The 12,192-nt window shown below is 36.3% G+C and overlaps 1 protein-coding gene across 1 annotated transcript in view; it reads left to right on the top strand.

Moving 5' to 3' along the window:
• Positions 1–12,192, top strand: part of USP34 (ubiquitin specific peptidase 34) — a 241,801-nt gene that overhangs the window by 51,216 nt on the left and 178,393 nt on the right. Inside the window, exons 3-5 of the mRNA XM_080813119.1 lie at positions 2,737–3,157; positions 8,968–9,018; positions 9,177–9,326. Of these exons, the coding sequence (XP_080669245.1) occupies positions 2,737–3,157; positions 8,968–9,018; positions 9,177–9,326 (622 nt within the window). The remainder of the gene's footprint in view (positions 1–2,736; positions 3,158–8,967; positions 9,019–9,176; positions 9,327–12,192) is intronic.

Genomic DNA, 12,192 nt, shown 5'->3' with positions numbered 1-12,192 from the left:
ACTAAGATTTTTTTTTCACTAAAGAAAGATACTCAAGGGGCTTCTGGGTGGCTCAGTCAGTTAAGTGGCAAACTTTGGCTCAGATCATGATCCTGGGGTCCTGGAATCAAGGCGTGCATCAGGCTCCCTGCTCAATGGGCAGTCTGCTTTTCACTCTCCACCACTTGTGCTGTCCCTTGCTCTATCTCCCTCTCTCCCAAATAAATAAATCTTTAAAAAAAGATACTCAAGGGATGCCTGGGTGGCTCAGTTGGTTAAGCGTCACTTTCGGCTCAGGTCATGATCCCAGAATCCTGAGATCGAGTCCCACTTCGGGCTCCTTGCTCAGCAGGGAGCCTGCTTCTTGCTCTTCCTGTTATGCCTGCAGCTCTCTGTGCTCCTGCTCTCTCTGACAAATAAATAAATAAATAATCTTTTTTTTTTTTTTTTAAAGGCAAATCTTAAAAAAAAAAAATAAAAAGATACTCAGATGTTTAGTCCTTCACTTTGAGCTTGGTTTTTCTTGAACCTAAAGAGAAACTGTTCATAAGAAAAACTTGAGGAGTAATAGGTTAGTGTTTCTTCTTGTAGAAATTCTGGTAATACAGAACTTTAAAAGTGGAAGAGTTCTTAGAGGTAAAATTCCTTTCATTTTTGTCACTGAGAAGACAGGCCTGTATTATTTATCTATTTCTGTGTAACCTATTACTCGAAAAGTAGTATCTTAAAACAGCAATAAACATTATCCTCAGAGTTTTTATGGATAGGAATTTGGTAGTGGTTTTGCTGGTTGGTTCTGGCCTGGATTCTTCAGGAGGTTGCAGTCAGGTGCCTGGGTGGCTCAGTCAGTTGGGCATCTGCCTTTGGCTCAGGTCATGATCCTGGGGACCTGGGATGGAGCCCTGCATGGGGCTCTCTGCTCGGTGGGGGGCCTGCTTCTCCTTCTCCCTCTGCCTGCTGCTCCCCCTGCTTGTGCTCTCTCTGTCAAATAAATAAAATCTTTAAAAAAAAAGGGGGGGGGTTGTGTCAAGTTGTTGGCCAGGTTGCAGTCATCCCAAGCCTTATGTGAGGTTTGGAGGGCCTGCTTCCAAGTTGGCTCACTTAACTTGGCTGGCAAGTTGGTGTTTGTTGTTTATGGGACCAGTGCTCAGTTTTTTCACCTGTGGATTACAGCGTGGGCTCCTTGAGTATTTTACAACATGATAACTGGCTTCCCTCAGAGCAAGTGATACAGAAGGGAGCAAGGCTGAGGGGCAGTGTCTCTTATGACCTAGTTTCAGATGTCACAGTCATTTCTGCCACATTCCATTCATTAGATGTTAGTCATTAAGTCTGTTCCACATTCAAGGGGAGGAAAATTGGGCTTCCCTTTCTAAAGGGAAGAGTATTCAAGAATTTGTGGCTGTACTTCAAATCTACCACACTTGGAGTAATGAAATTACGTCTACATGGTCATATGGGGAGTTGGTGCTCCGTTTGAACTACAATATAGATGATTTGATTTGATAATATAACTCAGTACAAATTGTAAGTAAAAGTTTACTCTCGTCCATCATTGGCTACAGTTACTCTTTTTTTTTTCCTTAAAGATTTTATTTGAGAGAGTGTGATCATGAATGCAAGAGAGCACAAGTCGGGGGGAGAGGTGAAAGTGTTGAGGGGAAGGGAGAACCAGGCTCCACTCTGATCAGGGAGCCCACCATGGGGCTTGATACCAGTCCCCTGAGATCGTGGCCTGAGCTGAAGGCAGACATTCAACCTACTGAACCACCCAGGTACTCCTGTATGTAGTTAATCTTAACAATCTGGTACTTGAGTATCCTTTATTTGATTTACCCGGCTCTTTTAATTATTCAGTATTGCCAGGCATTATGCTAACTGAACATATCTAAGAGAACTAGATTTGTTTGTAATAATTACTGACTCTTACTGTATTTTTATATGTATATATATGTACATACATACATGCATACACACGTATGCATACCCTAAAGGGTGTTGAGTGTGTGTGTGATTTCTGAATGCCCTTAATCAGCCATAGTGTATAGGGATGTCCTTCCGAAGTTAGCCTTCAAGGAAATTATTATTATTATTGTTAAGATTTATTTATTTACTTTAGAGAGAGAGGATGAATGAGTGGGGAGAGGGGCAGAAGGAGAGAGAATCCTGAAGTATACACTCTGCTGAGCATGGAGCCAGTTGCAGGGCTTAATCCCAGAACCCTGAGACCATGACCTGAGCTGAAATCAAGAGCCAGCCACTCAACCAGCAGAGCCACCCAGGCGCCCTTTCTCAAGCAGATTATTAATGTTAAAATACAGCTTTTTTATTAGTTAACTACAAATCCCTTTGTGTAAAATAAATTAGCTTTACTAATAAGGTTTTTATTTTAGCCAGTTTCCTCATATTTGATAATCATATATTGTATTTAGTACTCAGTATTTAGAGAGGCAAAGATACATGCTACAGTGCTTGTTTTTAAATAGTACTTTGTGTAGAAGGGCTGATAAATATACATATAAAATTGAACACTGCAATTGTCATCCTAATATGATGACCTTTTACTACCCAAAGTACCAATTTTTGGTGGGATGCTATCTTTATAAATTACTGTTGTGCTACCCTGTCAGGAGGAAGTAAAAACTGGGGCGGGGGAGTACTTTAGTATTTGCTTATTTTTATTTTTTATATTAAAATACGTAATGGTTGTCTCTCTAGAAAGCATTAATTTATTGAAAAATTTTCTTTCTCTTACAGGCAATGTCTATGCTGCTTCAAGGAATATAAGCATTTGGAGATTTTTAACCAAGTAGTGTGTGCACTTATTAATTTAGTGATTGCCCAAGTTCAAGTACTCCGGGACCAGCTTTGTAAACATTGTACTACTATTAACATAGATTCCACGTGGCAAGATGAGACTAATCAAGTGGAAGAACCACTGAATATAGAAAGAGAGTGTAAAGAAGGAAGTACAGAAAGACAAAAATCAATAGAAAAAAAATCAAACTCTACAAGAATTTGTAATCTGACTGAAGAGGAATCTTCAAAGAGTTGTGATCCTTTTAGCTTATGGAGTACAGATGAGAAGGAAAAACTCTTACTATGTGTGGCAAAAATTTTTCAAATTCAGTTTCCTTTATATACTGCTTACAAGCATAATACTCATCCTACTATAGAGGTACGTAAACATAGATACTGTGAATGTAACACCAAGTTACCATTATGTTGACAGTTTCTCACTTAAGAATATATGCAGAGTAGTTGTTGATGGAAAACTTAAAAAAAACACGATGGTTAGGAAAAGTATTCCAGTTCTCTCTAAACCATTTCTGCAGCAACTTGGGTTGAACATTTGCTTAATACAGTCCTGTTAGGGAAAGATTTACACATTGAACTCATAAAAGTTAAACTGTCAGTGATCTAAACATTGTGCCAATATACATCTCTGTTCTACTTACTATGACACTTTCAGAAATAGTAACTTAGGAAGAAGATGATTGTGGAATTTTGAATTTCATTCTCAGAAACATTGGTAACAGAATTTGGAATTCCTTTCATTAAGAAAACTTAACAAATATTCCTTAATTAATAGTTTTAAATGATAGTATTGTCTTTTATGAATGAAGATGCGTGATTCATTCCCTTAGTGATATTTTTACAACTTTTCCAGGCGTTTAGAAACCCACCTTAGGTTTATTTAGATAATGGCATTGCTTTGTACACATCGTGGCAATCGAGACAGTTATAGGATAATGTATTATGTAAGTGGCATATATATGAAACAACAGAGATTTCTTATTTCTTATGATTCTCTGAGTTGTCCGGGCAATTCTTCTGTTGGTTTTACGTGGCCTCATTTAGGCAGTTGTATTTACTTTTAAAGTTGGAAGACTTTGAAGGTCCAGTGTGGTGTCACATGTCTGACACTTGGTGCTGGGTGTTGTCTAAGGCTCTTGGATTTTCTCCATATGGCCTCTCATTCTCCACTAGAGTTGATTGGCTTCTTTACATAGTAGTCTTAGCATTGATCCAGGAAGATGAATGTGTAAGCTGTAAGGCCTCTTGAGGTCTAGCCTCTGAAACAAAGACACAGTATAAATTCTCCCACATTCTCTTGGTTGAAATAATTAACAAGGGCAGCCTAGATTCAAAGGGGTATGAAGTACACTTCATCTCTGGAGGGTAGGAGAGGCAGCATTTCATTTAAACTTTAACATATCTACCACATGCTTTTAAAAAAAAGTCTGCCTATTTTCTCTGGCTTATTTGTTCTATAACCTTCATACTGACTTCTTTAAACTTCTTTCTTCATCTTAGAAAAAAAACAGAAAAAAAATCCAAAACAGTCCTTTACTGAAAATGCTTTCACATTGAATTGAGACTACTTAAAAACATAGCCCAGGAGTTAAGTATTTTCCTTACTGGAATTCTACATAAGAATATTTTAAATCAGATTGTGTTCTGCCTTCTAGAATTCTTAGTCTGTGATTTTTTTCCTTATAGAATCTTCTAATGACTCTTACATAGATTGAGTAAACATCCTAAAAAAAAATGTCAGCTCAGAATCCTTTTTCAACAAATGGGATCTGTTTGTACAAACCGGTGAAATTGAATCTCAATGCCACGTGAATAGTGTTTTTAATGCCTTAAATTGGTAATTGAAATATGCAAAAAATAGATCAGTTAGGGACCCAGATATGTGAAATTCATGCAAAGTTTCTTCATAAAGTTAAGTTTTTCCAGTTAAAAATCTCCTAACAGTAGAACCATGGCTATACCAAATCTGCTGTTTTCTTCCTAAAATCAGTTTGTCCACCAGTTTGCCATTTTTTAAAACCATTAGAAAAAAAATAATCTCCAAATGTAAGCATAGTCACACTGCCCTACTTTCTCTTTTGAAATAAAGTGCCTCATTATTACTGTTCTTGCAGATCATTCCATGTGACTAGTTGGTTGAAAGCAATAGTTGCATGAGGTCTTTGAGGTAAAATTCTAATAAAAAACAACCTTAGATAAAATGTAACATAGTGTTACACAGAATTCTCTCCTTAATACAGAATTTGTGTGTTTCTGTAATACTCTGTTCATAATACAGCCCTTTCCTGGCTTTCTAGTTAAGTTAGTAATGATTTGTTACAAATACTTCAAAAATTTGTAGTTTCTATCCTAGTGGCCATGTGGTTAAATGGTAACGGTCCTGTTTTTGATTTTAATTTGATTTTGACTTTTCTAAAGAGGCACAAACTGGCTAAGACTATTTATTTAAAAAAAAAAAAAGATTTTTATTTTAGGGGCTCCTGGGTGGCTCACTTGTTAAGTGGCTGCCTTTGGCTCAAGTCATGATCCCAGGGTCCTGGGATCGAGCCCCACATCGGGCTCTCTGCTCAGGGGAAGCCTGCTTCTCCCTCTCCCTCTCGCACTCCCTCTGCTTGTTTTCCTTCTCTCACTGTGTCTCTCTGTGTCAAATAATTAAATAAAATCTTTCAAAAAATTATTTGTGAGAGGGAGCACAAGCAGGGGGAGTGGCAGGCAGAGGAAGAAGCAGGCTCCCCACTAAGCAAGGAGCCCCATGTGGGGCTTGATCCCAGGAATCTGGGATCATCATGCCTTAGCTGAAGGCAGACACTTAACTGACTGAGCCACCCAGGCATCCCTGGCTAAGACTCTTCAGAAGATGATTCAGTACTCATGTGATAGTATTTAGATAGCTGTGACTTTAGGATTTAGTCAGCCATCTTAGTTTATATAAGAGGGAACTGTCTTTTTTAAATCTTTTTTAAGGTGTATTTTCTTCAGTAATCTCTATATCCAATATGGGACTTGAACTAATGACCCCATGGTTAAGAGTTGTATACTCTTCTGACTGAGCAAGCCAGGTGCCCCAAAAAGGAACTGGCTTAGACAGGAAAAGTTCTGGTCAGGTTTGCATAGCATATTGCTGAAGGAGTTGTAGAATTCAGTTCATTCTGTTATACTGCTTCTCAATCACTTAATTGCTGTAGCTATTATATCCATTGCTAGGAGAAGATAGGAACTCAGAGCCTCTGAGTTCCCACCCCTTCCTGTCTGTATCCTTCTTTCTTTTCTATCAAAGTTGATAGTATTTTAAAAGATGTAATTAAAAATAAGTATTAATTCAGGTTGAATCTTTTTTGGAGGGCAGGGAGCTGTTGCATTTTTTTTTTTTTTGCATTCTTTTCTTAGTCCTGAATCAGTGTGTAATTCTATGATGTGTTGCCCTAGTATTTTAAGTTTTCATTCTAAGTAAAGTAAAATGAGTATAATAATTAAAGAAGAGAAACCACTGCATTTGTTAAGTGTGTGTGTAATATGGTTGGGAAGAGTAAATACGTACGTTATGTTCCAAATTTCTGAATCTAGTTTGGTTTTCTCTTTCCACTTTCCACTGACTGTTTTTATTTATCCTTTATTAAATTAAAAATATATTAAATTCACCCTTTTAATGTATACAGTTTAGTAAGTTACAGTATATTCCCACAATTGTGCAACCTATCACTACTGTCTAATTCTTATACGGATGACTTTTTTTTTTTTTTTTAAAGATTTTATTTATTTGACAGAGAGATCACAAGTAGGCCGAGAGGCGGGGGGGGGGGGGAGGTGGCGGGGGGGGGGGAAGCAGGCTCCCCGCTGAGCAGAGAGCCCGATATGGGGCTCCATCCCAGAACCCTGAGATTATGACCTGAGGTGAAGGCAAAGGCCTAAACTACTGAGCTACCCAGGTGCCCCCGGATGACTTCTTTTTTTTTTAAACGATTTTATTTATTTATTTGACAGACAGAGATCACAAGTAGGCAGAGAGGCAGGGAAAGGGAAAAGCAGGCTCCCCGCTGAGCAGAGAGCCCGATGCCGGGGCTTGATCCCAGGACCCTGGAATCATGACCTGAGCTGAAGGCAGAGGCTTTAACCCACTGGCCACCCAGACGCCCCTGGGATGACTTCTTTTTAAGCAAAAATTGTATTCCTGATCCACTGGCTTTCAGTTTTTCATAATTTGATCATGGGGCAGCATTTGTTAAATTAGATGTAGAATTACTTTCTGGATACTCATTTATTTTCTCTTTTAAAGTAATAGGCAGATTTCTTTTTACTTCTGGAAATAGAATGGCATTATCTTAATTTAGTAAATGTAAGATTTTCTTAAAAAGACAAAAACTGAGCAGATAGGTTTCTTAAGGCCTGTGTAGGGTTCATCTAAAATTAGAACTTTTGAAACAAAAATGATGTTGATTAAGTTTTTAGGGAGGTATCCTAGTGTTGTTCCTACTGTTGTTACGTATAGATCTGTGTTAACTCTTTGTGTACTACTGAAAATGAGATTGTAGTGACACCTTAGGATAATGTTTTCTTGTACCCAGAGTAGAAATAAAAAATGGTAAAACAGTCTTTTTGTGTAGTCAGAATAGTTTTAACCAAGTCCATGAGCAACATTTTGCACATCAGAATAGAATTTTGTTAGGGTACTTTCTAGCTGTGTCCATGATGGGCACTAGAAATTTTGACTGGATTCTAAAATTACAGCGTGGTTTACCTGGTATGTGAATCTGTATTCAGTACCATTGGTGTTCTTACATTCTGGACTTGTTGAAGACAAAAGGTTTGAGAATAATTTAAAGCTTTAATTGTGGTCCTGCCAGTGGAACTCAGGAATAGATTTAGGTTTAGTACATTTGATTTAACACGTGTTTTGACCTGTTATTAGGACAGTTTTTTGGTTATTTGGAAATGTGAATGTTTTATATGATGCTCTCAATCATTTGTTTTCAAACTTTATTTCTGCAATAGGACTTAAATAAAGCATTTAACAGCAGTGAATGACAGATTTCTTTGGGAAAACTTTTTTCAGGTGAAAGTATCCAGCTTTCTGATTATAAGAGTAACAGTTTCAGTGTGACTAAAAATTACAAAATATACAAATATAGACCTTGAACCTGTCTTCTTTCTCCATCTCATAAAAAAAACCAGGAAATTAGTTCAGATTATTTCTGGACACATAAAAAGTAATGAAAATCAGATCGTGTTCATAAATCCTGATTTTTAAAAATGTAAAAATTCTTTTTCTGTGCCTGTATATGTGGGCCCACCTTAGCTTTTTAAAGGAATAACTTACCATAAAAATCAGTTGCTTAAAGTATATAATTTAATTATTTTTAGTCAATGTACAGAGTTACATAACCATTATCACATTCCACTTATAGAACTATTCAGTCATCTCAAAAAGATCCTTCATGACATTTCACCTTATTTTTGAAAGCTGTGTAAGATACTGGATGGTTATGCTGTAATTTAATTATGCATCCAATAAATGGGTATTTGTTTCTAACTTTGAGATATTATAATTTCAGGGAGCATCATTAAACATTTTCCAGCACTACCTTTATTAGTTGGGATAAATAACCAGAAGATGGGTCAAAGGGTCAAACCAGAATTCCTGGGTCAAAGGGAATGTGCGTTTTAAATGTTGATAGATACTGCCACGTTGTCCTCAAACAGGGTCGTTATCAGTTTCTGTTCTTACCAGCAATGGATGAATATGCTTTCAAGTAGTTTAAATCATATGTATACAAAGCACATTGGGTACTTGGGAGTCTACCTCTGGGGAATTCCAGAGCATGGTTTTAGAACCACTTAATTAAGTTATAATATATTTTTGTAACAGTTATCCCAGTTATTTATAGAAACATTATTGTTTAAAAAGGCAAAATAATATATAGTACATGGCTTAGAAAGATTTCTGTAGAGAGGCTTAAAATATGTTTTAGAACTGAACCTTACTAGTTTCAGTTAGGCATAATGTTATTCATGATTAGAAACATTTGCAAAACTTATTTCAGGTTTTATAAACTCAGTCTTTAGAATATTGTATTTTTTTTATTATAGTTGACACAGAAAATTGTTTTTTTTTTAAGAGATTATTGTTTTGTAGGGTAACCTAACTGTTTGTTTATTTATTTTTTTGTAAATCAGGATATATCAACCCAAGAAAGCAACATACTAGGGGCATTCTGTGATATGAATGTAAGTATTTATGTTTTTCTTATTCTCAGGTTTATGGAAAATTTGCTTTTTTGTTCATATAGGTCTTTGAGTTTATTTTTATGTCTCATTGGTATCTTTTCCATGTTGTTAATGAAAATTATTCCTGATGAGTTTTAAACAATATTTTTTTTCCTTAGGATGTAGAAGTACCGTTGCATTTGCTTCGTTATGTATGTTTGTTTTGTGGGAAAAATGGCCTTTCTCTCATGAAGGATTGCTTTGAATATGGAACTCCTGAAACATTGCCATTTCTTATAGCACATGCATTTATTACAGTTGTATCTAATGTAAGTATTATTTGGAATTGGTTTTAATCTTGGGAATAATGTCTAGGATTTTAATAACATGAATTTTATGTCCAAAAAAGATAGGTTTTGAGTCATTTGGTGCATGTACAATAATTTTTTTCTGTATTATATTTTGAAAAAATTGAGTATATAAGTCTTTTTAAAAAGGTCTTGTAATAAAAATGGAATTTGTATACTTTTTTTTGAATTTGTATAAGTTAATGAATTTAACTTAAATAAGTAAATTTAACCATTTACTACTTCTCTTTAAAATATATGATAGGTAGCTGTTCACAGAAGTCTTACTTTGATTTTAATTTTCCTTGTCTGGGATTTTAATTTTCCTTGTCTGGGAAATTTTTGGCTTTTTAGATTTTTAGTTACTTAAAAAGATGGTTAGCTTAGGGTACTACTATAGTGTGCCTGACTTTCCTCTGTAAGACCTCATAACATTTTTCTGCATTTGTAAAGAAGAGTAATGATTTTATATGTTGTGAATGTCCATTACTGTGAAGCATAATAGATACGGAAGCAGAGATACTTTTTTTTTTTCCCCCTTGGGCTTCTCAGAGATTGAGATTTTTACGAAATGATGGTTTGTGGCAACCTGTGCTTTCCAACAGCATTTGTTCCCATTGTGTCTGTGTCGTTTTGGTAATTCTTGAACATTTCCAACTTTTTCATTATTCTTATATCTGTTATGGTGATCAGTGATTACAACTCATTGAAAGCTCATGCAATGGTTAGCATTTTTTAACAATAAAGAATTTTAATTCAGATTTGTACATTATTTTTAGACCTGCTACTTCACACTTAATAGACTACAGTATGGTATAAACACAACTTTTATGTGCACTAGGAAACCAAAAAATTAATTTGACTTGCTGTATTGTGATACTAGTTTTATTGTGGTGGTCAGAACTGAACCTGCAGTATCTCCAAGGTATGATTGTAATGAAATTGAGCACTGTTTCATAGGCATATTCACCATTTGGTTATTTTATGAGAAGTACCTATTCAGGTCTCTTACCTGTTACAAAAAATCACATTGTCATCTTTTCCTTACAGATGGGTACAGATTTCTTACATGTTTTATATACAGATCTTTTGTCTGACACACACATATTGCTAGTATCTGCTTTCACACTGTGGTTTGCTTTTCATTCTTCTTCTGTTAAGAGCTATTATTACTCCTTAATCTTAAAGATTTGTCATTTATCAGAGAAGTTTTTTGTTAAGGTTATGTTTTCATTTGTGGATGAAGTCTTTCTTATCCTAAGATCATTAAGTTATTTTCCTGTGTTCTTGAAGTTTTATTGTTTCACATTTTGATTACAGTTCAGTTGGTACTGATTTTTGTGTATGGTGTAAGTGATGGATCAAGATTGATTTTCCTTTTTTTTAAGATTTATTAATTTATTTTAGAGAGAGCATGAGCAGGAGGGGTAGAAGGAGAGGGACAAAGTATCTTAAGCAGACTCTCTGCTGAGCATGGAGCCTGATGTGGGGCCCAATCTCAAGACCCTGAGGTCACGACCTGAGTCAAAGCCAAGAATGCCACCTAGGAGCCCCTAATTTTCTTTTTCTTAGAAACAAGCATTGGTTCTAACACTTTAGCAAAGACAGTCCTTCCTTCGTTTCCCAGTACCATTTTTGTTATAAATTAGAGGTCTTTGTATGTCCATGGGTCTGGAATCTCTAGTATATTACATTGTCTCTTTGCCTAATGATTAGCTATTTGTACATCGTAATTTTTGGAGCTTTATAGCAAGACTTGCTGTCTGGTAAAGTAAGTTCTACCTTTCTGTCATTCTTCTACTTTTTTTAAAGATATAATTGACATATAATGTTATATTGAGGTATAGAATGTAACAAATCAGTATTAGTATATATTGTGAAATGTTTGTCACAATAAATCTAACATTCATCTCCATTCATAGTTAACAAAATTCTTTTTTCTTGTCATGAGAACTTCTAAGGATTATTCTTAGCAACTTTCAAATATGCAATACAGTATTGCTAATTATAGGCAAGATGCTGTCTGTACATTACCTCATCATACCCTGTCATTTTTATTTTTATTTTTTTCAAGATTTTATTTTTTTATTTGACAGAGATCACAAGAAGGGAGAGAGACAAGCAGAGAGAGAGTGGGGGAAGCAGGCTCCCCGCCGAGCAGGGAGCCTGATGCCGGGCTCTATCCCAGGACTCTGGAATCATGACCTGAGCCAAAGGCAGAGGCTTTAACCCACTGAGCCACTCAGGCACCCCTACCCTGTCTGTCTGTCTTTCTGTCTTTCTTTCTTATTTATTTATTTATTTATGAATGATTTTATTTATTTATTTATGATTTTATTTATTTATTTGATAGAGATCACAAGTAAGCAGAGAGGCAAGCAGAGAGGGGGAAGCAGGCTCCCCACTGAGCAGAGAGCCCGATTCGGGGCTCGATTCCAGGACCCTGGGATCATGACCTGAGCCGAAGGCAGAGGCTTTAACCCACTGAGCCACCCAGGCGCCCCCACCCTGTCATTTTTATTTTCTTTTTTTTTTAAAGATTTTATTTATTTATTTGACAGAGATCACAAGTAGGTGGGGGGGGGTGGTGACAGGCTCCCTGCTGAGCAGAGAGCCCCATATGGGGCTCGATCCCAGGACCCTGGGATCATGACCTGAGCTGAAGGCAGAGGCTTTAACCCACTGAGCCACCCAGGCGCTCCATCTCCCTGTCCTTTTTAAAGAGTGTTTTTTCTCCTCATGGATCTTTCTATTTAGAATCAACACCTGATTTCTACATATAAACCTTTTGGGTTACCATGATTCTGTAGATCTGTTTGGGGAGAATGGTCATCTCTGCCGTATTGAG

The sequence above is a fragment of the Martes martes genome (genome assembly GCF_963455335.1).
Source record: "Martes martes genome assembly, chromosome: 9".
Lineage (NCBI taxonomy): Eukaryota > Metazoa > Chordata > Mammalia > Carnivora > Mustelidae > Martes > Martes martes.
The sequence above is the reverse complement of the archived record's forward strand: the minus strand, read 5'-3'. Positions and strand labels throughout refer to the sequence as shown.